Source organism: Eschrichtius robustus, chromosome 16 (genome assembly GCF_028021215.1).
Source record: "Eschrichtius robustus isolate mEscRob2 chromosome 16, mEscRob2.pri, whole genome shotgun sequence".
In the NCBI taxonomy this organism is placed as follows: Eukaryota; Metazoa; Chordata; class Mammalia; order Artiodactyla; family Eschrichtiidae; genus Eschrichtius; species Eschrichtius robustus.
In genome coordinates, this window is record NC_090839.1 from 1354183 (window position 1) to 1377424 (window position 23242).

The 23242-nt window shown below is 62.3% G+C and overlaps 1 protein-coding gene across 1 annotated transcript; it reads right to left on the minus strand.

Moving 5' to 3' along the window:
* Window positions 1-451: 451 nt before the first annotated feature.
* COL9A3 (collagen type IX alpha 3 chain) lies at window positions 452-22843 on the minus strand. The gene is made up of 32 exons (XM_068565773.1): window positions 21130-22843; window positions 20493-20561; window positions 19270-19305; window positions 18522-18593; window positions 17840-17893; window positions 16628-16663; window positions 16371-16394; window positions 16031-16084; window positions 15652-15705; window positions 15231-15272; window positions 14030-14086; window positions 13568-13621; window positions 12955-13008; window positions 12518-12571; window positions 12050-12103; window positions 11648-11701; window positions 10800-10853; window positions 9820-9873; window positions 9671-9724; window positions 9441-9485; window positions 9241-9294; window positions 9107-9160; window positions 8558-8611; window positions 8381-8452; window positions 7320-7355; window positions 6791-6835; window positions 5393-5425; window positions 5068-5214; window positions 4841-4895; window positions 4173-4355; window positions 1921-1998; window positions 452-1104 (listed from the first exon to the last, which is right to left on the minus strand). The coding sequence occupies exons 1-32, from the start codon at window positions 21205-21207 to the stop codon at window positions 914-916; spliced, it is 2055 nt and encodes a 684-aa protein (XP_068421874.1). The 5' UTR covers window positions 21208-22843; the 3' UTR covers window positions 452-913.
* Window positions 22844-23242: the final 399 nt, after the last annotated feature.

Here is a 23242-nt window from a genome sequence, read left to right on the forward strand (position 1 = left end):
CAAGTTAAATTGTTCTTAACTGTAAGTAGTTTGGACATTTTATTTCATTTATTTATCGCTTCCCCTTGTAATGATTTCTAGCTGCATAGAACTGTATTGCAAAATGCAGTCCTATTTTAAACCTTTTTGCTAGAAATTTTCCAGAGATCTCCTTTAAAGGTACTTTTGTCCATAAATGAAATATTGTCACGGTAGATTGCTTCAATGCCCTCATTTTCATATTGAGAGTCATTACTTTCTGTGTAATAAACTGTAGTGTTTGGAACTGAGTTTTTCAAATGAGTGGCTTTATTTATTACAATAGATAATACCAACAGACTTTAGTGCAATACAGTCACTTTCAATAAATACTGTCAATGGGAGATAGTTAAACGTTTGTACACAAAGGAGGCAGGCAAATCAGACGAGACCTTTGTATGGAAGGGATACTGTACATTAAATTCTTTATTTTTTTTGTAATACTGTGGCCAGTCATTAATCTGAAGATTTCATATATCATTTTATTGAAACGATATCTTAGCCTTTACACAAATGCCATGTAAACAAGTTGCTGAATATTTTTTTCTCTCGTGAAATTGTACAAAACTTTCTATATGTACACCCTAGATCCCTCTGAAATGTTGGGTTGACGATTTTATTACATAGGCCTGTGTCTGAGGTATGATGTTACAGCCGAATGGACCACTGTAAATACACGTGGAGACAGAGCACTCTGACAGCAGCTCGATGGAGGATGCTCTTGGGGGCCAAGTGTCCAGTCGCTGCCGCTGAGGACAAGGAGGGGCAGGCCTCGCTGGGCGGCACGGCGGCGCCCAACCGTTGGTGCCAGGACGCTGCTGGTCCCCGCGGGGTCCTGGCACAGCTGGCTGCCTCAGTCGGCGTCACTTTCTCACCCGCTTCCTGAAGTTGTGTTTTAGGAGCTCCTGGGACCTGATTTGTCCCCGCCCACTCCCATCACGGCTCCTTGGCAGGCGGAGGTGTCGCAGATGCCGGGGGTTCCCTGAGCGCCAACAGCACCGGGAAGGCCAGGATCGCCAGGGAGCCCAGGCTCTCCGTGGGCCCCGTCGCGGCCGTCTTTGCTAACACCGGGCACGCCTTGTGGTCCTTGAGACAGACCAGGAAGGTGAGTGGAGACACAGAGAGAGGACATCAGTGGTGTGTCCGTTCAGCCAACCCAAGTCTTGTGTTTCTGTAGCTCGTTTCTTAACTCCGGGAGGGGCCCAGGGGAGGCGCGCTCAGGCCGGAGAACAGCGAGGGCAGAGGCCAGGGCGCGGGAGTCTGGGTTCTGTCCTAAGCAGGGCAGCTCGGACTTGAGAAGAGTCCGCTGGCGCCATGTGAGGAATGGGTCTGGGGTGAGCGAGGGGGATGCTGACGGTGATGGTGGTAACCATGGGGATGGACTAGGTGTGAGACAGAAAGCGCCCCCCCCACCAGGTGGTGGCCACCTGGGCAGGTGGACGGCAGAGGAGGTCAGCAGAGGAGAAACCAGGAGCTAGGGGTGCGGGGAGGGGTGGAGTGAGCAAGGAGCTGGGCCGACAGGTGTGTGTTTGCTCCCAGGACGTGTGTGCAGATGCGGTGGCCCCGGGACAGCCCCCGAGAAGGCTCGGGATGGAACACGGCTGGGGCTGCCCTCCTCCCTCTCGGCAAAGTATTTATATTCAACATGAAAAGTGTCAACATCCAGGGTACATGTGGGTCACTTAAGAGGAAATTCTGTTAGGATTTAACTGAAATAGATACTCGATGGCTTTAGTTGAATAGAATTTAACTGAAACTCCTGAACTAAAACAGACACAGGGCGATCTGATTAAAGGGTCGTTAAAACAGTCCCTAACCTGGCCTCTACGGGTGCTTTGTCAGGAGAAAAGTTATCCCCTCAGAAGAGGTGCCCGTGTAACGTTAGTGACAGCGGCCTCATACCTTGGAGCCCTTGGTCTCCGTCAGGCCCGTCCAGGCCCTCGCCAGCTGAGCCTTTGTCTCCTCTGTCCCCCTGGTTTCCTGTCAAGGGCAAGTGACATACGCATTTGCTTAGAAGCCCTGATTCAGGTTCAAAGACAGAATTCTGCTGCGGCGAGTGTGTGATCCTGCCTTTTTACGAGTAGGGTGCCTGCTTCCTAAGCTTTTTACTGAATCAAAACACGTTCAGAAAAGGACACACAGCAAAGTGTCGGGCTGGATGGATTTGAGAGAATGCACCCCCCACGTGACTCGCCAGCCTCAGAGCAGCGCTTCTGGACTTCTGATTTGTTCACAGTATTTATGCCTGTTCAGCAGCTGAGTGCTTACCCTGTATTCCTATGTTCAACATGATTTTTGACAAATTATCTAAGGTGTTTTAAAATGTCCCCTGAATTGTGTTCTCCACTCCGCCGCCTCCAACTGGTTGTGGTCTCCGGGAGGTGAGCTGAGGCCCCGCTACGAGGGCCCGCTTGTCGGCCTGTACTTTGTGTGATGCTGGCTGCAGACAGCTTATCCTGAGTGGTATTCTCGGAAAACTGAGCCTCTTGTCAACATAGTGACGCTCAGTGAGCCAAGCAGCATTGTTGGGTGCGCTCTGTCCTGCCTGATGGTAAAAGCAGTGGCACCAGTTTTCTTTCCGTTGGCGTTTGTCCCTCTTCCCATCGCAGACGGTAGCACACCTTCTACAAAGGATCAGGAGGCCCAGGGCCGGGCAGTCGGGGCCTCCCGTGGGGCCTGGGCTTTCCCGGCCTCCAGAGCAGGTCCCTGATCTGTTGTGTCCCGGGGGGAGATGGAAGCCCAGCAGTGACAGTGGCTTCTGCCTGAAGAACTACAGTATATATTCTCGTTTAATTCAAACAATAACCTTCGGTCGTCCCCACCCCGAGGCAGGCGCCCCAGGGAACACGCTGACCCCGCGCCGTGTGGCGGCCTCCCCTGAATTCTGCTGTGCTGTTTTTCTGAGAACCCATAAAGTGATCAATGCTATTTTTGAATTTTATTTTCAAAAGTCTTAAAGGCACTCAGATCCCTACTTGGAGAAAACCTTGTTTGGTCTTTCTTTGAGGACAACCATCCCTCCCGCAGACTGTACTGGCACAGACGGCCCAGGGACGGTCAGAACTCAGACACGTCTCCAAGACAACAGGGAGATGTCTGATGGTAAACTTGGGACGGGGTGAGAAGGTGCATTTGACACGTTTGCCCTCTAGTGTTGAAACTATTCAATCTCCCAGCGTCTTAACAGTAATGAAATGATACCTCTAATTCTGGAAGCATTTTCACCTGCTGAGGTATTTTAACTTAACCTCACAGAGGATAAAAGGAACTCACATAAGTTAAGTTTCCCTTGGAAACTTTTTTCTTAAGCTGTTTTCCAGAAACAGAAAATTATTTGGTCAATAAGTTTGGAACAAATTGCAATCACGAACTTTAAATCCTGAATTGGGGCCGTGAGGCTAGCTGCCTGGGGGCAGGCCGGCTGCAGTGGCAAACGGTTGGTTAGAATTTAAAATGAACTAAGTGTTAAAGGCCTTGTTGGAAAAGGTTAGTGGCCAGCAGCTCCCTGTCTGGGCACCAAGCATCCCTACAATGGCACCCCTGCGTGGGATCAAGATTTTCACCTCGTTTCAACTCATTCCTAGTTCTTTACAGTCCTTAAAATGGATTTTTGATTTCTAATTTTTGCCTTTTGCCACAGAAATGGTTGCACACGCCAGTTTTCATTAAGGGAAGTGCTGTTGCTTACAAATGGGGCTCCTTTTCGTTCATTCCTCACATTCTTCTCAACCGTCCTCCCCCAAATGTTATTCTAATGGTATTTGAGAAAACCATCACATTTTGAAAAACGTTATCACAACCCGTGGGCTTAATAAGGAATTAACCAAGCTGGGCCTGCAAGCATGAAGGGCTGTACCCGAGGCGGCTTCTAGCAATGGCTCAACCTCCCAGGGCTTTTCTAGATGAGCCCGTGGACCCAGAGGGAGGGGAGGGGAGGGGAGGGGGCGCCCCCAGGCAGCTCAGACGTGTGTGTCAGACACGGATCGGCAAGGCCGGAAGGACCCTGGCTGAAGGCCAGATGACTTTGGGCCCATTTCCCCTCTGGGTCTCTTCCCCCACCCTGTCTCCCCAGGGGAGCCTCTCTGCGTGGCGGGGGCAGATTTCATGGCTGGGGGCTCCGGTGTGTGGCCGCGTGGTGGGTGCACTGCACTCACCTCTGGGTCCGGGGTCTCCCAGCTCTCCGGTGGGACCGCGGTATCCAGGGGGCCCTCGAGCCCCGGGGTGACCGATGGAGCCTGGGGGCCCCGGGGGGCCGGGGGGGCCGGCGGGACCCGGCCGACCGATGGACCCCGGTGCTAAGGGCTTCCTCAAGTGCGCGGCTAGCTGTGCGATTTGCTCTTTTGGAAAACAAAGATCAGACATCTGTTCATCAGAAGTGTGTTACGTAAAGCGCGAATATACTGCCTTTCAGAGGAAGTTTGTTCATTGATTGAAAAGGGCTTTAACTGCTTTGGGTACGTGATAAATGCGGTCACGGTCCTCGGTGGCCCCAAGAGTGAATCACAGCCCTAGAAGGGAGCTCATGAACCGGAGAGGCCGAAAGATGCCCACTTGGTCTGTCAGAGCTGGAAGGGCGCGATTGTCTGACCCTCGTGGCCACTTCGTTCAGCAGACATTTAGCCCATCCCCCGTGCACCAGGCACCGCGGTGAGCCCTGCGGGGAGGGGGCCCCCTCTGGTGCAGACCCCAAGGACCGCGGGCGGTGGGCCGGCCGGCAGGTGGCGGAGGGTGAGGCTGGGCGGGGCTGGGGCTGGGGGTGGGAGAGGCTGCAGCCCCAGGGGCGGAGCCGCGGGCGGGATGGGACAGGGCAGAGGGCACTCACCGCTGACCATCCCCCCACACAGCTCCCTGACGTGCTGCTCGCTGGCCTCTTTCCCCTGAAATTCACCCCGAAATCCATCATCGTATTGGGGGGCACGCTGGCATCTCCTTGAGGCACCCCCACTGTCACACTCTGCAAAGTAACCTTGTTCATCTAGAAGAGACTTGATCTAAATCCAGGAAAAGCCCAACACCAATAAGCACTGGCTCCAGAGAGGAGACACGTACCGGGACTCCGGGTTTCCCAGTGATGCCAGGCACGCCGCGCACGCCCTGGAGGCCCATGGGGCCAGGGTGGCCTGGGACGCCGTCTACGCCGCTGGTGCCGTTGGGGCCCTGGATGCCCTTGGGACCCAGCTCCCCTCGACTGCCGGACTAGAGGGAAACAGCAGGAAGGGGTGGGTCAGGGCATGGGCTTCCCCCTCTGGGAGAAGAAGTAGGGCCGGCAGTTTCCTGACTTCTGACCAGAGCAGGCCTCTGTGATCTGCACGGCCGTCAGTGCCCCGGGGCTGGCCTGGGGGCCCCGAGGAGCCAACCTCTGCCCGGCACTCACCTCTCCTTTGGGTCCGACAGGGCCACTGGGACCCTGCAAAAGAGCAGAAGGGAAGTTGTGCATTTTAATTACTTGCGTGTTGTTAGTTGGTGGGAATTATTTCCCCAGGAACCAGTCTAGCGGTTATTAGTTGGGGACGGAAGAGAAAAGCAAGTCATCCATGAAGCTGCTATTTGATGGCATCACAATAGCCACAGTGGTTACTCCTTTTTATTCTAGGCTTCTTTTTATATTGCTGAGATTGTATTATAGCTACTGATGTTTTTAAACTTGTTTTCCCTAAAGAGTGTTATTAGCTGCATAGTACTTTTTCTCATCCATGTTTATTTTATTCCCATTCTTTATTTTTTATTTTTTTTAACATCTTTATTGGAGTATAATTGCTTTACAATGGTGTGTTAGTTTCTGCTTTATAACAAAGTGAATCAGTTATATATATACATATATCCCATATCCCCTCCCTCTTGCATCTTTATTGTTACACATTTGGCGGAGCTGAGGGTCTCTGGGCCTAAGGCTCCCCCTTCTCCAGCTGTGACTTCAGGAAGCTGCCTGGCAGGGTGTGGACGGGAACTGGGCCCCAGCCAGACGGCAGACGGCCCGGGACCGCTCATCCATCCATGCCACCGCCCTCCGCTCAGGCCGCAGCCGGTGGCCCCCCTCGAAGCCGGAGGGAGGTGGAGGGGCCAGGCTTTGCAGCTCAGACAGCCTGAGTGGTAAGTCGCTGAGAGCACAGTGTGAGGGGCACTGCCCGCCTCGCAGGTAGGGGTGGAGCAGGTCGGGGGGCTGTTCCCAGGGTCCCGTGTGTCAAGGTCATCTAGGAACTCACCAAGATGAACAACACTCGCGCACACAACCGAGATCACCTCGGCTCAAGCTGGGAAAAGTTGGCTCTGGGCTACAAGGTTGTGCTGGAGACGAGGGTCCCTGGGGCTGAGCCGTTTCCATCTTCTCCAGACTCAGAGAAGGGCTCGGTCACACAACTGGAGACCCTCACCACGTGGGAGCCACAGAGATCTTTATCCCCAAACCCCCTGACTGTTCCGTTTCAGTCACCGCCCGAGGTGTGACTCTGTCGATGAACTCCATCAGGGTTTTATTCTAAACTCAACCTGAGTTTTACCTCTGTGGAAGCAGTTTTCTGTAGCTCAATCTCAACTCTGGCTAATTCATGCTGGAGCCGCAGATGGAGCACGGGAGGCGGTAGAAAACCCCACAGCTGGGCCTGGGGCTGCCTTCTGCCTTAGGGGCCGGTCAGCAGCCAGGACATCAGCTGCACCTCGGTCCTCAGCTCGGCCCACCCCAGCCTGGACCTGCAGATGCTGCCCTTCCCCAACCCCCGACCCCGAACGTGGCGAGTTCTGTTGTCAAAAGTGAGGCCGACTTAGTCATACTCACCAGTTCTCCTTTATCCCCAGGAAGGCCATCGGCGCCCGCGATGCCCTGAAACGACACGGCTCAAAGTTGCAGAACTGTCTACGCCGCCATCCTCCAACCTTGGCGGGAGCCGGCGCCCGAGACCCAGGGCCAGGCCGAGGCGCCAAGCAGACAGTAAGCAGAGCCTCAGGTGGGTTTAGACTCTTCTAGATCCTCCAGAGCTGCGGCCCCCCCCCCTTGCCCCTGGGCCCTCCAGAGAGAAGGTGCTGCCTGGAGAACAAACACTTTTCTAATCTGCTCCTGGAACCCAGATGGCCAGCAGGGAACACGCCCCACTCTGAGGGTCCCGGAGGAGCCGCCCAGGCCACAGGCGGCCCCCGTTGTACCCAGGAGCCAACTGGCCCCGGGTCCGGCTGGGTGCCCAGAGTTGTCAGCCTTGGTGGGGGGGGGGGTGGCGGGAGAGGGAGGGAGATGAGAGAGATGAGAAGGACGCCCCCCAGCCCTGAAGACAGCGGGCAGCCCACAGCTGACCTGACCACCGGTCGCTCACCTGGTCGCCCTTTGGGCCTGCAGCTCCTCCCGGGCCCTGGGCAGAGAAAGGCTGAGCGTTAAAGAGACCACAGGGATCCCTGGGCGACCCGCACCCGCTGTGGAGCCAGGACGAGCGGGGGGCGCCCGGGCTGCTGTGGAAACAGCCTCCTTCCCGGACGTTCGGCATCCTGGCCCCTAAGTGTGCTGGGATCCTCCTGTAGAGCCCTCATCTTTTTAGGGGCTCGTAGCCTCGCCCCACGTGGGGTGCGCGATTGTGCTGCCGGACGGCAAGGCCTCTGGGCTCGGCATCACCGGAAAAAGTTTGGATCGTGCAGCATTTTCACTTACACGATCCCAGGGTAACTTCCCGACGCGAGCTGCCGAGTCAGGGCCCAAAGCTCGTGTTGATCATCTTCCCAGGGGACTGCGGGATTAGGGGCGTGTCTGGGAACTGCCAGAATCACCCCGAAAATGTTAAAATAAAAACTGTCCATTTGCTCAGATAGCAGCATGAGGAAGAACCCGCCCAAAGGGTCCAGAAAGTGAAACTTCCCTGTGACCTCAAAGTGCAGGCGAGGGTGACCGGGGGGCGATACAGTAACCGGCCCCTGGCCCCCACGGGGACGGGCGCAGTGCCAGGGCCTCTCTCTCTACCTCTTGGAGGCCCTGGTGCCCTTGGCATGTCCCTGACCCCTGGCATTTCTGGCCTGAAGGCTGAGGAAGGGCCCACTGTCCCAGCCCCAGGCCGTGGTTTCTGTGGCCCACCAGGCCCGGGATGAAGGGGCGCCAGAGATGGCAGCTCCTGGGTCCTGTCACTGCCAGCCGGCGGGCGGGCGGACGGCCAAGGAAGACACCTGAGGTTCCCCTGGGACCTGGTGTAGCGCGGCCAGGCCGGAGCCCGGACACAGCCCACAACCTCCGGTCACCCAGACTGGGGCCCTCTGTGTCCCAAATATCATGGGACAATAGGGACACCCACAGTGCCCGACTACTGCGCACCTACGGTGTGAGGTGCCTCTGGGGGCCTCTGACGTGGCGCCTCTGTGTGTCCCGTGGGACTGTGGGTGGGGTGCCACTTACCCGGTCGCCCACGCCGCCTCGGAGGCCTTGGGGGCCGGGCAGGCCGGGGTCTCCCATGCTGCCCTTCCGGCCCTACAGACAAGGACCCAGCGCGTCAGCACCCACAGGGAGCCCAGTGGAGACCCCTCCCCAGCCCGGCTGGCCCACCTGGGCTCCCTGGGCGCAAACCTCACCCACCTGGTAACCGCGGACACCAGGGGCTCCGGGGGGGCCTTGCGGGCCCAGAGCCCCCTGAAAGACAGACAGACAGTGTGAGTGCAGCTCCGCCTCCCCCGCGGGGGCTGGGCAGACACGGGAGCTGGTCCCCAGCCACCTGGCCCAGTTGCTGGGGAAAGAGGTAGGAGGGATCCTGGGGGGCAGCTGGGGGTCGCAGAGGTCAGGCATGCCCTCGGGCCCCGTGCGTCAGCCGGACTTGGCGCGGGGCACCGATGCCGGTGTCTTCATTATCTTGGTCTGTGGTGGGGCTGGGGTGGGGGCTGCTTCCACCACACCTCCCAGGCCCAAGGCGGGGTGCTCCCTCGGCCGGCTGGGTGCTGGGACTTTGCTTCCTCGGCACAGAGGTCTCAAGGACAGGACAGCTCGAGCCTGGCCACCACCATGTCCCAGCTTTCACAGGCTCAGCCCATTCATGCATCCAAAACGCCACCGCAGCCCACACAGAAAAGGGGACCACTCAGCTGTGGCCCCGTGCCCACCCCCACCCCAGACTCCATTCCCCCGACTCACCGCTGAGCCCCTGTGGCCAGCCTCGCCACGCTCCCCGGACACACCAGCGTCTCCCTACACTCGGGGAGGGGCACAGAGGGTGTTAGCGGGGTCCGCACACACTTGGGTTGGGGGTGAGGGCTGCAGATACTCACGGGGACACCGGGCTCTCCTGAGGGGCCAGCCTCACCCAGCTCTCCAGCTCTGCCCTGCAGGGGAAGGGTGAGCCCTGCGTGAGCTCTGCCCACACCCCTCTGCCCAGGATCCAGGCTGCGGCCTACCCCCTTCCCCGTTTCCCCCCTTCCCCACTTCCTTCCCCCTCCCCTCCCCTCCCCAGAAGAAAGAAGCCACATACCAGTTCTCCTTTCTCACCCTTGGACCCTGCTCGTCCAGGGAGACCCTGCAGGTCAGAGGTCAGAGGTCAGCATACAAGGCCAGAGGCAGAGCACCCCCCGAGGGTGAGGGGCTCCTGCAGCCTCCCCGGCCTTGATGCACAGCCCCCTGCAGGCGCTCCCACTCAGGAACCCACGGGAGACGACCACTGGCATTGTCCCTGGGGCCACGGCAGGAGCCCCGTGCACTCACCGGCAGCCCATTGGGACCCTTCTCTCCTGGGGCACCGTTGCGACCAGCTTCTCCCTGTGGGAGTTTGGGGGGACATGGGGTGCTGAAGCCCTGGAGGCTGAACTCCCTGCAGACCCCTCCTCCCCTGCAGACCGCTAGCCAGTACCAACCTTCTCGCCATCGAGTCCCAGCACACCGTCCCGGCCATCCTTGCCCGGCATGCCCTGGGGACAGCGGATGGTGTGAGGCCCAGTGGGCAATCAGCCTGGTCACCCTCCAGACCACGCCCACCAGGCCCCTCCCTTCCCCAGCCGCCTGTACTAGGTCTGCCCTCTTGGGCTCAGGGGGCAGGTAGTAACCTGTGCTGCCCTCCGATCGTGCAGATGAGGGCGGTTAGGATGCACCCAGACCACACGCTGCCCCCCCCCCCCGCGTCCCTCATCCACCCAGACTCTTCACGCGGCCCAGGGAAGTTCTGCTGTGCCCACTTTACGGACGGGGAAACTGAGGCTTGGGAGCCAGGATTTGGGCTCAGGCCTGCTGAATCCCACAGGCTTGACTAACTTTGGAATCTCAGACACAGCCATGTGCTGGGAAGGTGGCAGGAGAGCAGCTGGAGTCCCTCCCTCCCCTCCTTCAGCCTCCCACTGCCGGGCTGTGCTACCCCAGGGGGCCTCCCAGGGGCCCATCCTCTAGGGCCAGGATGGGGAGGGGGCCAGGAGGAAGTGGGGGTCTGGGCTGAGCACGGGCACATAGCAGGGATGAGGGGGCACAGGTGTGGAGGGCCAGTGCTCAGGACCCTCAGAATGCCCCCCACCTGTGCCACCCTTTCCCCCACCCGCCCTCACGTGCCCCTGGAATGCACATGAGCTCAGCCCGAGACCCTCTACCTCTGTGTGGTCTAGACGGCAAAAGATTCTGTGGCCTCCGGCCAAACGCAAGTGTGCGGGCCCTTCACCCACAATTAGGCATTTCCAGAAGGCGACAGCAGAGTGAAACAAGGGAGGGCCAGTGGCCCGGGCAGCTGGCCCAAGTATAGCCCAGGGCCGTGGGAGGAGAATGACTCTCCGGGGAAGCAGGTGCAAAGGGCAGGGAGCAAGGGGCCGGCAGAGCCCCCTCCGCCCCTAGGCTGGCATCCACGGGCACTCACCGGCTCTCCAACCAGCCCGGACATGCCAGGGACGCCTTTAGGACCAGGCCTGCCCTGAAAGACACGCAAGGGACCGCAGTCAGGCCCGCGGGGACTGCTCCTCCCACATACCTCACTAGGTCCAGGGGAGGGGGGCGGGGGAGGTAGGCCCGGGAGCCTTAGACGTGCCGTGCACACCACTTTCTAGACTCCGGGTATTGAGCTTGGGCCAGGGGACAGCTGTGTAGGCCAGGCCCGACCCCCAGGGGAAAAGGCCCGTCACCCCGGGCACTATCTTAGGGTCCTGTGGATGCTGCGGCATCACACGGCCGCCTTCTGGGCCTCTGGCCGCTGGGCTCAGGCCGGGGGAAGACGGGATTGGTTCGGAGACGGTCACTTCATTTCGCGAGAGGCTTAATTATCTCTCGGCTTCACTTATGTTCTGCTTAACCCGAGAGTCGTTTTCTGTGTTACTGCATCTCACAGCTGGGCATCCTTGGCCCCAGGTCGGGCCCCACTGCCCAGGGCCTCTTGACGGATGTTAGTGGCCAGGATTCGCACTCAGAAGTGTGGTCCTCCGGACCCTGCCCTGCTGCTCTGGAGAGGAGTTGGTGAGGTGACAGTAGCTTCAAGGAGCCACGGGGGCAACAAGGCCGGGGGACTCCTGGGGGAGCCGCCTGGGCAGGGGGAGGGCTGGGACCCCCAGGCCCAGCTTGGCACTGTCCAGGGGCTCCCCACTACCCGCAGGAGAGCGCAGCTGCCCCTCGCCTCCCTGGACTTACCGTCCATCCCCCCCACCCCCCGCCCCCTGCCCCGTGGATCAGGTTCTCCCAAGGAAGGACCCAGAGAACACAGGTTCTCTCACTTACAAGGTCGCCCTTGGGGCCACGCAACCCCTCTGGGCCCCTCTCGCCTCTGTCACCCTGCAATGACAAGGGGGCACAGGGAGAGAGTTAACTCAAGAAGGTGGGAGAGCAGGAAGACAATGCTGAGGGTCACAGAGGCCCGAGGGACACTCACCACACCTCACTTCATGTCTGGAAAGAGAGAGAACGCAAATCTCCCATGAAGGACAGGCTGACTCTGGACTCGCCCCCTCCCCCCAGGTGTGTCCACTGGTACCTGCCCAGGTGTGCCACATGTGATTCCCCCCAGGTGTGCCCACGGGATGGGCAGCCCAGTGGGGCTGCGGGAGGCATCTGAGTGAGCAAGAGAGAAGAGAAGAGAGCCTGGGCCTGCACGGGACCACCCCCACCCCCAGACACACGTACCGCTTTCCCAGGGGCTCCTGGGATCCCGGGGGGCCCTCGGAACCCGATGGGACCCTGTGGAGGAGAAGGGGCACCTGAGCCTCTCCTCTGAGGCCTGGGCAGCATCCCCCAGAGCACCCGGCTCCATCTGGAGAGGCCCGCCGGGAGCCCCCCGCCCAAGCCCCCCAGCAGGCCCCTCCCCCGTCAGCCCCCCAGTGGTTCCCCAAGCCCCTCCCCCTCCCCCACTTGCCAAGGCCTCCCCTGCTGGCCCCTGCTTGCCTCTCCCATTCCCTTTGGCCCTAAGCCACAAAAGCCTTCACAGGCCCCGGTTTTGGGAAGCATCCAGTGAGTGGAGGCCCAGAGGGCCGCGGTCACACAGGCCACCTGTGGCCACTGTTGAGGACCCGTGCTCAAGGGGCCCATCTAACGTCTGGAGGTGGCCCCCCAGCCCCCCTCAAGGGCCAGGCGGCGGGGGGCTAGTGGACTTACCCGGTCCCCGGGGGGTCCGAGTGGCCCTGGAAATCCTCGTAGGCCCCGTGGACCCTGCAGGGAGAGAGCTGGAGCTGCAGGGCCTGGGCCGGCAGCCCCCCCCGACCGCACGCCTCCCAGGAGCCGCTGAAGGGCTCTGGTATATTCCACAGCTCCCAGGAGCCGCTGAAGGGCTCTGGTATATTCCACAGCTCCCAGGAGCCGCTGAAGGGCTCTGGTATATTCCACACCTCCCAGGAGCCGCTGAAGGGCTCTGGTATATTCCACACCTCCCAGGAGCCGCTGAAGGGCTCTGGTATATTCCACACCTCCCAGGAGCCGCTGAAGGGCTCTGGTATATTCCCCAAAACCCTGCCTCAGGACCCGCACCCGGTTCCCGTCCTGGGAGTTGGTCCCCACCCTACATCCTCACCTGTCCAACACCTCCCCTTACTCACCTGCAGCCCCACGGTGCCTGGGATGCCAGGGGGCCCAGGGGGGCCGGGGTCACCCTGCAGGAGAGGTGGGTGGCGTCAGCCCCGAGCTCTCCCCGCACCTCTCCGAGGCCACTGCCCCACCCCGCCGCCAGAGCCCTTGCCGTGCGGGGCGTCGCCCCACTTCACAGCTGAGCTCCCAAGGCCCAGAGAGGTCGCACCGTGTCCTCCCCCAACACCTCCTCCTGGCGGCGGCCAGCACCTCTGCGGCTCACGCGGCAGGCTGGCTGCTCGCACCGCGCTGGAGGGCACCCAGCCTCGCCCGCAGCCTGTGCAGGAGGATGCAGATGCCCTCCAGGGCAGTGGTCAGGGGGGAGGGTGGCAGGGACTACGGGGGGCCACTTTGGGCTGAGGCCCACCTTCTCCAGCCCGCAGTGGGCCTGCCCAAGCTCAGGGAGCTTCCGTGCGAGGCCAGGTGTTGGGGGTTCTGTCCAGAGACCCTGCCCCAAATCACCCGGCTCTAAGAGCCAGGCACCCCCAGCCCTGCCAGAGTCCCAGCCCCCGTGCCCCCAAGCGCCTGTGCCTCCCCGCCACCCCCCGGGGCGCCACCCAGCCGCCAGCCGCCAGCCGCCTTCACCTTCTCGCCATCCTTGCCGACTTCTCCTTGCTCCCCTTTGTGGCCGGTGGGTCCCTGAAAGACAGCGGCGGGTGGACGGTAGCAGACCCCACAAGCAGCCCTGAGCCAATTAAGGCCTGCCTGGCCCACCAGCCCAGCTGGGGAAACAGAGGCCCGGTTGGGAGGAGCAGGGCTGGGCCAGGGAAGGGGGTTGGGGGCCTGAGGCCAGCTTTCCCCCACGCCCTCTCTCAATGCCCCCCCAGTCCCCAGCGGGTCACTGGGGTGAAGGGGGACAGGGACAGAGCAAGGTCCCCCAGCAGGGCAGGGGCCAGCCCCCCTTGCTTCCCGCAACAATCCTGCAACCAGGGCAGGCTTTCTGGACGCCCACCTCCCCCCGGACCTCCGCCCACATGGGGGCCCCGCCGCCTCCTACGGGGTGTGAAGGTGAGCTGGGGTCTGAGTCAACCCTCAGTGGCCGCTCACCTTGAACCCTGGCATTCCTGGGGGCCCTGGGGGGCCTGGCGGGCAGATGGCCGGGCACTGTTGGGAAACAGAATGGTCAGACCCCTCCCAGTAAAACAGGGGCAGCGCTGAGGTCAGAACCCAGGGGCCCGGAGATGGGCCATTTGGGGCGGGTGAAGGGGAGCTCGGGCCACACGGGGGCCTCCTGGGGAGCCCAGACAGGGCCTCATTCAGGGCCACCGTGGGGCGCGGTGAGGGGCTGCAGAGCCAGACCACGGCCGCCGGCCCCTCACGGCCGCCTCCTCATAGCCGGCTCCGATGTCTCAGCCCCAGTGCAGGTTCAAAGCAGCTATTCAGCCTGGTGGCTGCTGGCTTCACAAAGGGGCCTTCATCACGCGCCCGGCTCTGCAGCCAGCTCTGCTCGGGGGTCCCCTCGGTGCCAGAGGCGCCTCAGGGAGGGACACGTGGTCCTCGGGCACAGGCCGGATGCCCCGCGCCTGGGGGCTCGGCGAACGCAGGGGCGGCATGGGGGTGTCTGGATCATTCCACAGCTGCTCTGGCACAGAGCCAGTGACATCCACCTCCCCCAGCTGTCCTCCTCTTTCCAGAAGACCCCCAAACCCTCCCTCAGGAACACCGACCGTCAAGCACTCAGGACACGGGTGGGGGAGAGAAGGGCAGCGGGGGCCCCAGTGGGCAAGCGGGCTGGGCCAGGCTCTCCCTTTAATAACTTCCAGCCGCTCCTCCGAGGAGGCCGGGTGCTGGCCCGGCCCACGAACAGCTGTGCAAGCGAAGCCCTCGAACCCCAGGCCTCCAAAGTCACTGTTTTTCTTCTGACAAGAGAGACAAAGCTCAACAACCAAAAGTGGGTCCCAGACTCTGGTCTGGAAGCTTCTGTGATGGGGAAACCTTCTGTCTGCGCCCCAGGGCAGCCAAGCTCGCAGTTGACCGCACCCGGAGCCTGTCGGTGCCGAGGAGCGGGATGGGTCCACACGTGATTTTGCTTAAATTAACTTCAATTCGTGCTGCTGCGCATGCCAGGGCTAGACCGGTGAGGGCGGGGAGGGGCAGCTCAGGGGGGGCCGTACCCAGAGCTGGTGCCGCCAGCACTGAACCCGTCCCTAGGGGCCCCCGTCCCTGCCTTCCTGTGCTCTCCAGACGGGCCCCTCCCACCAAGACAGGCACCCCGACAAAGGGCTTCACAAAGGCTGCACGTGCCCACCTGAAGGTCAGTAGCGCCTTCGGGAAGGACCCCTGGGCGACCCTGGAACAGAGAGACGCCAGCTTTGACATGGCCCCCCCTTCCCTCCCCCCGCCCACTCAAGACCTCCAGGGGACTCAGGGGCCCTTCATCCCCCCGTGGCCAGTGCCAGGTACTGCTGGTCCCCCCCCCCGCAGGGCACGTGACAATGACAGAAACCACCTGCCCTTGGGGCGGGGTGGCCACCAGGCCTGAGCCTCACTAGCCCTGGGTCAGCTGACACACACTGCTCCAGGACTCTCTACGTGGACATGGGTGGTGGGGCGGGGGGCACGGGGGGCCTGAGGACGGGCACCCTGGGGACAGGGGAGGCAAGCCCACCAAGCAGTCATCATGCCTGGGGCTCCTCCTGAGAGGCTCTAGAACCCCGCCCAGTACTCACAGCGGGGCCGGGAGGTCCCGGGGGGCCAGGGAGGCCTGGAAGTCCAGAGGGTCCCTGTGGGGGGATTATGGCTTAGACGGAGCAGGACCAGCCCCCACCTGAGGTGAGGGGACCAGCGACTTCCAGAGAGGAGCCTCCCACTCGGAAGATGCCCCTATGGGGGCGCTCCCGGAGCTGCCCACCTGCCCCGCCCCAGCCTTGTGCGTCCTGAGGTCTGCTCTGCCCTGTCCTGGACGTCAGCCACGAAGGCCCACCAAGAGAGAGGGCGAGGGGGAGGGAGAGGAGGGGCACAGGGAGGCGGTGAAGGGGGAGGGAAAAGGGAAGGAAAGCGGGGAGGCCCCCCCATGGTTGCATTTGGGGAGTCCTGGCAGCCACTCACCGGGGGGCCCCGGAGGCCAATTCCACCTGGGACGCCGCTCACCCCTGCCTCTCCCTGGGGGAGGTAAGAAGTGAGAGATGGGGGTCTGCACCCAAGGAGCTCTGAGGATCCCCAGGGGAGTCCAGACCAGGCTCCCATATCCCTACACAGGGCCAGCCTGCCCTCTCTTAAAGCATGGGGACTCTGTGTGAGGGGTCAGCTCGCTGTTCCCCCTGCCCAGAAGCCCCCCCCCCCCCCACCGCCCCCAGCCCTGGTTTGGGACCTGGTGGCCATGTTGGCTCAGGGTGTGGCAGGCATGCTCGGGGGGTGGGGGTGGGGCACGAGGGTTATCGGTACTCACGGGGGATCCAGGGAGGCCTTTGCCCTGCAATGCCAAGCATGGGGTCAGAACTTGCTGGGGGCGGGAGGAGGTTGCCCACCACCCACCCCATCCCCCTGAGCTGGTCAGGTGAGTTGCTGGGGATGAGAGGGCACAGCCCAGATAGCACCTAGGACCCCAGCCCAGGGACCAGCCCCCAGGAGAAGCTGCAGAGGGGCAGCAGACGTGGCATTTTGGGGCCCTTCAAACTCCCACCAGGAGGAGAAGACAGTACTCACCCCCAGCCCAGGTGGCCCTGGGGGTCCCAGACTTCCCTGCAGAAGGAAAGGGGGCGTCAGGGGTGGGCTGGGCCCAGGCACCGTTGCCTCTGTTTGCAAACCTGTTCCCTTCCCTCCCAAGTCCATCTCCCCTGAGGAGGGGTTTCTTGTTTTATAGGAGACCGACAGTGGGTGGGGGGACCTCTGATGTCCCAGGGGCCTGGGACTGGTCCTTTACCAACAGTCCTGCTGAGGAAAAGCCAGAAAAGGTCCCTTCCTGGCAGCACTACTGCAGGCAGAACGGGCCACCAGGAAGGCACATGCCAGGTGTGACCTGAGCCACACGGAATAGCCTGATGCCCAGCTCCTCCAGGAAGCCCTCCGGCCTCCTTGGTCCACAGTAGGGCGCCCCAAACCTCCAGCAGCTGGCCTGCCTGTCCGCCCAGCACCCTCCTGGGCCTCCTGCTGCCTTGCATCCCAAGGATGAGGTCCTTTTTTGGGAGGCCCCTCCCCTCCTGTGCCCCAGGCTCCCTGCAGAAAGCCTGGAGCTAGTCCCCCTCCTCCCTTCCCCCCCTTTCCCCCACTCCCCCAACGTCCTTGGAAACATCAAAGGACCTGCCGGCTGCAGGCAGCGACTCTCTTCCTTGTTTCCCACTCAGAACACTCCTACAGCCCAGTTCCCAAAGGCAGGGCTGCGTCCTGGTTCCCTGCCCCCCCCATCACAGCCCCACTGCCCTCTGCACCCCAGGGCTGGGGGACAGTCACTTCTCGAAGGGGGGACAGAGAGGGAGTTGTTGGTCTCAGCTTTGCACCTGGAGCCATGAGAGGAGTTGGTTGGTCAGAAAGGGGGTTTTAGTGAACAGTGGTCAGACTCGGGGGACAGGCTGGGTGACCGTGGGCCCCTAGGGTGGGCGCAGAGAGAGGGGCAGCGGCTCACCAGAGGAGGAGGAGGGCATGTGGGGCCGGTCACGACACAGCCATACCAGCTCCCCCAGCACGGTCTGAGGGCTGGGACAGCTCTGACCAGAGGGGGCGGGGGGGACACTCATCACCCTGTGTCCTCATGCCCTCCGGCCCCCCTTCCACCCCACGGCAGGGGCGGGGCCCAGCCAGTGCAGTCACAGCAGCTGCCCTCAGAACCCACAGCCTGTGGACAGGTGGTGCTCAGTCTGGCTGCCCCTGGCTGGGACCTCGCCCCTGAGCTGAAGCCACTGGACGCGGTGCCTGCCTTACCCGTTCTCCGGGGGCGCCCTTGGGTCCAGGGGGTCCATCCTGCCCAGTCAGACCCTGGGGAAGGAGGTGGAAGGAGGGCTGAAGGGGTCACGTGGGAAGGACGTGCCCTCTCAGGGGGAAGAAGCAGGCATGGGCCCCGCCCTAACTAAAGCCAGTCAAGAGAGATCAGAAAGACCCTCGGGTCAGGCACCTTCCCCTCTGGCCCCACCCACCGCCCACCTGGTGGGAAGCCCGTGGCTGGAGCACCTGCTGGGGTGGGCAAGCCCAGCGGGCAGGAGAGTTCCCCTCTGACATCCCCTCCCGTGCTTGCAAAGCCCCCGGTCCTGGGGCCAGGCCTTAAGCTCCTGAGGAGCCCCTGACGCAGGCACCCTGGGGCTCGGAGGGGTCTGGATAATGGGCCTTTGTTCCCAGAGAAGCCAGAGCTGGCGGGACTTTCACCTCTCCTGTGCGCTGGCGCTGTTGTCTGGCAGACAGGGCCAGACGCTAACGGGTATGGGATGAAGGCCAAGGGACCCTGCCGGGGGACATCCGGAGACACTCTTGGGCCTGGCTTTCCTGCTTGAGCTGGCCCAGTAGGAAAACAGCAATTAAATCTGACTCCTGGGCGCTGGGATGGAACGCCTCCAGGCTGGGAGGGGAGTGGGGGGCTCGTGGGAGGAGAAGGAGGGGCCGGCACACTCACATCCACACCAGGCAGTCCCGGCAGCCCGGCCTCTCCTGGTTTCCCTGGCTTCCCTGGGGCCCCTTTCGGTCCCTGTGGGGAGAAAGGGCAGAGGCGTGAGGGAAGCTCCAGCCAGAGTCTTGGCCTTCACCAAGAAGAAAAGTGTCCTCCAGCGGGGCACAACCTAGCAGCCCTAGATGGGCCCCTCTCCACCAGAGCCCCAGCCCTCCCTGCTGCCCTGCCCACCCCTTGCTGGCCCCAGGAGGGCTTCCCCCTCCAGCTGCCCCTCTACCCTTCTTCGGTCACATCTGCAGGACACTCACCCAGACGCTTTGGCCTCCCCAGCTAAGGGCCAGTGGGCCCCTTTGTGGGCCCCTCTGTGGGCCCCTCTGTGAGCCCAGAACCCTCAATTCCAGGGCCTGAAGAGCTCCAGGCCGGCTCACTTGTGGGACCTCTGACAGGCTGGATGTGCAGGTCTGTATGGACCTCTTCCCTGACCTGCCGGGGCACTTGCCCAAGCAAGCGTCAAAGCCAGACCCTGCCCGGAGACTCACTGAGTCCCACCCACTCCCCTCCCACCTCTTCCCGCTCTGCCCCTGCTCCAAGGCCGCCCTTTGGCAACCCAGGGCCCAGCATGGTGGGAAAGGGTGTCAATGACCCCCCTGCTCTAGGCCCACCCGTCCCCTCCAGACTAGAAGGAGGCCGCCTCCCCCCCATCCCCCCCCATCCCCCCCATCCCCCCCCCCCACACCGCAGCCAGGACACTCACCAAGGGCCCGGGCAGACCTGGAGGACCAACTTCTCCCTGCAGAGACGGAGATGCCCACACGTGACCAAGTGTCCTCTGGAAGCTCCGCCCAGGGGAGCAGAGCTGGGCCCCAGAGGAGGCCCCAGGAGGCAGGATGGAGCCCCTCACCCCGTCATCCACACCTGTAGGCACCTCCCCTCTAGGGCCAGGTGCAGAGGCAGGTGGTGGGGAGAGGGGTGAGCTGGACAGACTGGGGATCTGAGCCCACTTTGAGGGCACAGGGACACCCCAGAAACGGTGGGAGGCGTCATGAAGCCCCACCCCTCCGCCTGCCTGAGAAACTCCAGAAACCCGGTTGGAGGTGGCAGCCTCCAGACACACAGAGGCCCGGGAAGGCACCCCAGCACCCTCTCCACCCTGATGGCCACTGGCTCTGAAATCTTTTACCCGGGGCTTTCAGGCCAGGCTTTAAGTGGAAACGTCCCCAGAGGGAACAACTGGGGAGCCCTGGGGCGCCAAGTGCCCAGCCCCACCAGGAGGGGAGGCCACCTGGGTCCAGGGCCCATTACAGCCACACTGAGCGACGGCCCTGTGGGTGGGGTGGCGGGAGGGAGACTCAGGACCATCAAGGGCCAGGCAGGGCCCTGGGGACTCAGAAGGAGGCAGGTTCTACCCGGGGAGCAGTACTGGTGAGGAGAGGCCTGGAGGGCCCTGACTTTCACGGACGTGGCTGAGTCTGGGGCTCTCAGCCCGTCGGGTCCTGGGGGCAGGCTTCAGGGTCTCATCTGCCTCCCACACGGCTTAGGCCACGCTTAGGCTGGGGCGCCCTTGGAGGATGCCACTTCTGGGGCAGAGCCAGCCCCCCAGCGCCCTCCAAGGCTGGCTCCAGCCTCTAGTAGCCGCCAAGGAGACCCACCCAGGGGACAGTCTTTACCCCCAGAAAAGAGGAGTGCAGGCCCCTCCGGGGACCCAGAGACACACACCCAGTGCCCGCACTTCCAGCCCAAAGAGCACCACGGAGCCACCCCCACCTGTCCTGGGGAGGCAATCCCCGGGGGGTCCGCCCCAAGAAGGAACAAGGATTGTCTTTGTCCCGTTTCACATCCCACCGGGGTGCTGGCTCATCGCCCCAGCCCTGGGAGGTGCAGTTAGTTTTCTCTCCATCAGGCCTGGGGCTCAGGGAGGTTGGGGCGGGAGCGAGAACCCTGCAGAAGCGCCCCGGCCATCCCTACCCCCACACTCACATCAATGCCGTCCTTGCCCGGCTTCCCAGGTGGCCCTCGGGGGCCGGGGGGGCCTCGAGGTCCCACTTTCTGAAATGGAGAAATGTCATCAGGCAGCTGCACCCCCACCCTCTCCCACTGGCCGGGGGGGGGTCCCCCTGGTTGGCCCTGGGGTCAGCCTGACAGAGCATCCCCTCCTGCCAGTCTGGAGAAGAGCTAGGGCCCGTCCACGGGCCCGCACCCCGGCTCCCCTCAGACCCTCGGGCCTTGGCAGTATCCCCTGCCACCTCGCCTGGGCAGGAGGGGCTGCGTCGGGGGCTGAGCCCCGCAAGGAACAAAGGCCACATTGTGTCTCTCTGGTGGAGGCACAGCGCTGGCACCGGACCCTGCCTGGTGAGGAGGGGCAGCCCCTGCGTGCATCTCCGAGGTGTCCCGGCGTCCGTGGAGGCTAGCCGGGCGACGGCGAGGAAGCTATGGGACGACAAGACTGTGCCCGCCGTCCCCAGGGGCCCCGGGCTTCCCGGCTCCCTCGCTGACCCCGGGGCGAGGCGGGGAGCTTATTCCCTGGCTGTGCAGCTCAACGCCGACCTCAGAGCCACGGACCCCCACCCCGGCCGCCTTCCAAGGCGAACCCAGTGCACCGGGGTCCCGCGCTCACCTGCGCCTCGGTCACGGTCACGGTGGCGGCCAGCAGCTGCCCAAGCAGGAGCAGGGCCAGGGCGGGGGCTCCGGCCATGGCTGCACACACGCTCTGAGCGGAGCCGGCGGGGTGGCAGTGGCCTGAGCTCGGCTCGGCGGGCGGGGCTGGTGGTGGGCTGGACGCCAGTTCCCGCCCCACTGGCCCTCACACAAGCCCCCCATTCAGCTGGGCCCACCTGGGTGGGCGGGGGCTTCTGCGATGCCCCGAGCCTCCCTGCCGAGCCAGTCAGGGGAAAAAAAGAAACCCAGTGGCATTTTTTTGGCCAGCGTCTGAGTTAAAATTATCCTGGGACTGGTGAGTTACACACATACACCTTTTAGCAAGAAAGAAAGAGGCTCTTTTCTCCCCTTGGTCCTCAACCAGGGTGTGGAGAGGGAGAGTCCCACGTTGAAGGGCTCCTTTGGAGAAGGGGCAGTCCTAGTCCTGTCAGCGAGGTGGGTGAGTCCCATACTCCTCCGCAGGGTCCTGAGAGGGACCCAGGCTGCCCAAGGCCCAGGAAGACCCCCAGAGAGGGTGAACACGCCTGTGCCAGGGGTCAGACAGGGCCCACCACGGCCCCGGTTCCCACTCCAGGGCCCTGCCGTGGGCAGAATAGACTCTAGGGCCATGCCTGCTAGGCTGGAACACCGCCCCCAGGGCCCTCTCCCCAAACTTTAACTGTACTGAGTGGTCCATCCATGTGAACCAGCACAGGCAAAGACCGGACTCTCACCCGGCACACCCCCACCAAGAGCCAAGTGGGGGCCCTGCAGAGAGGAAGGAAGGCCCACCGTGATCCTGAGGCCCGAGCAAAAGCGTGATGAACAGGAGCCCTGAGGCTGGTGTTGGCTGTTCCCATTTCTCACAAGCCTTGGCAGCTCAGGGGTTGCCAGTTTGGCACGCTCTGCTTCACCCCGGGAGCACATGGGGACAGCAGGGTACAGGGCAGCACCTGGGGCCAGGAGGACACAATGACCACTCCCCCCCCAGGGGACACTCAAACACCCAGGTCACCTACAGAGCTCACTGAATGCTCAGAATCCCAGCCCCGCCTCAGGTGTCTGAGTCTTTAGAATTCCCTGGGAAATGCTACTTTAGGATGAGCTTCATTTCTGCAGGTGAGAACTCAGGACTTTTGAGATGACGGGAATTAGCCCAGGAGGGAGCCTGCAGCGAGGCAAACCGAAACAGTTAAAAACCTCCCTTCCCTGTCGGGTTCAGCTGTGGGCTGCTCATCAGGCTTGGCCGCACCCTCCAAAGGGAGGGTGAATTCTATCAGGAAGGGCCAAGAGAATCTCCAAAGTTCCAGCCTTTCAGCCAACTCAGAGTCATCTTAGGACATCCTCAGAGATGCAGGGTGGGGCTGGGTGTGAGGCAAGCAGCTTCACCCCACCCCTACCTCCAAGGCACCTCCTGCCCGGCGCCCTCTCCTTCCTGCGCTCGCCTGCCTGACAGCGCCAGAGGGCTCCTGCTGGACCAGACTCAGAGGAAGCCTGGCTGGGAAGTCAAGGGAGACCTAGTGCCTGGAATCCCACTCCCCCTGCCTTACAAACCCACTCCCAGCTCTGTGCAGACCCTCCCACCTGCTGCCAGGAAATACCCTCCCCCTGGAGAGCAGCCCCTGCCTCGAAGCCCAGATAGCCACAGTGGCCTGGGGAAGGCCACAAGGCTGGCCTCACATCCACCTGTCAGAGTCCGGTGTCACCGCCCACCTGTTTCGGGCCATCACTCTCCCCGAAGCTTGCGGGTCAGGTGGGCCCGAGCTGCCTGCCCCCCCCCCCCCGTCCCCAGGCCCCACTGCTGGGCACAGACATCCGCCCCCCAAGGGTTGCTCCAATGGGGTCCACTTCTCACTTCACACTCCAAGCTTCTCCATCTGAACCTGAGCCCCATAATGGCCTGGACGAGGACCTGATGACACTATGCCCCACACCCACCCCAGCGAGTGGCTGCCAGTTTGTCCATCCCCCTCCCCACAGGAGCTGTGGGGAGCATGAAAACGGGACCCAGGTCCCAGCCCCTAACTCCCTCCCCCTCCCCCCAGGTGTGACCTCCATCACTTCCGAGTCTCCTCATCCTTGGTGTTGATGTG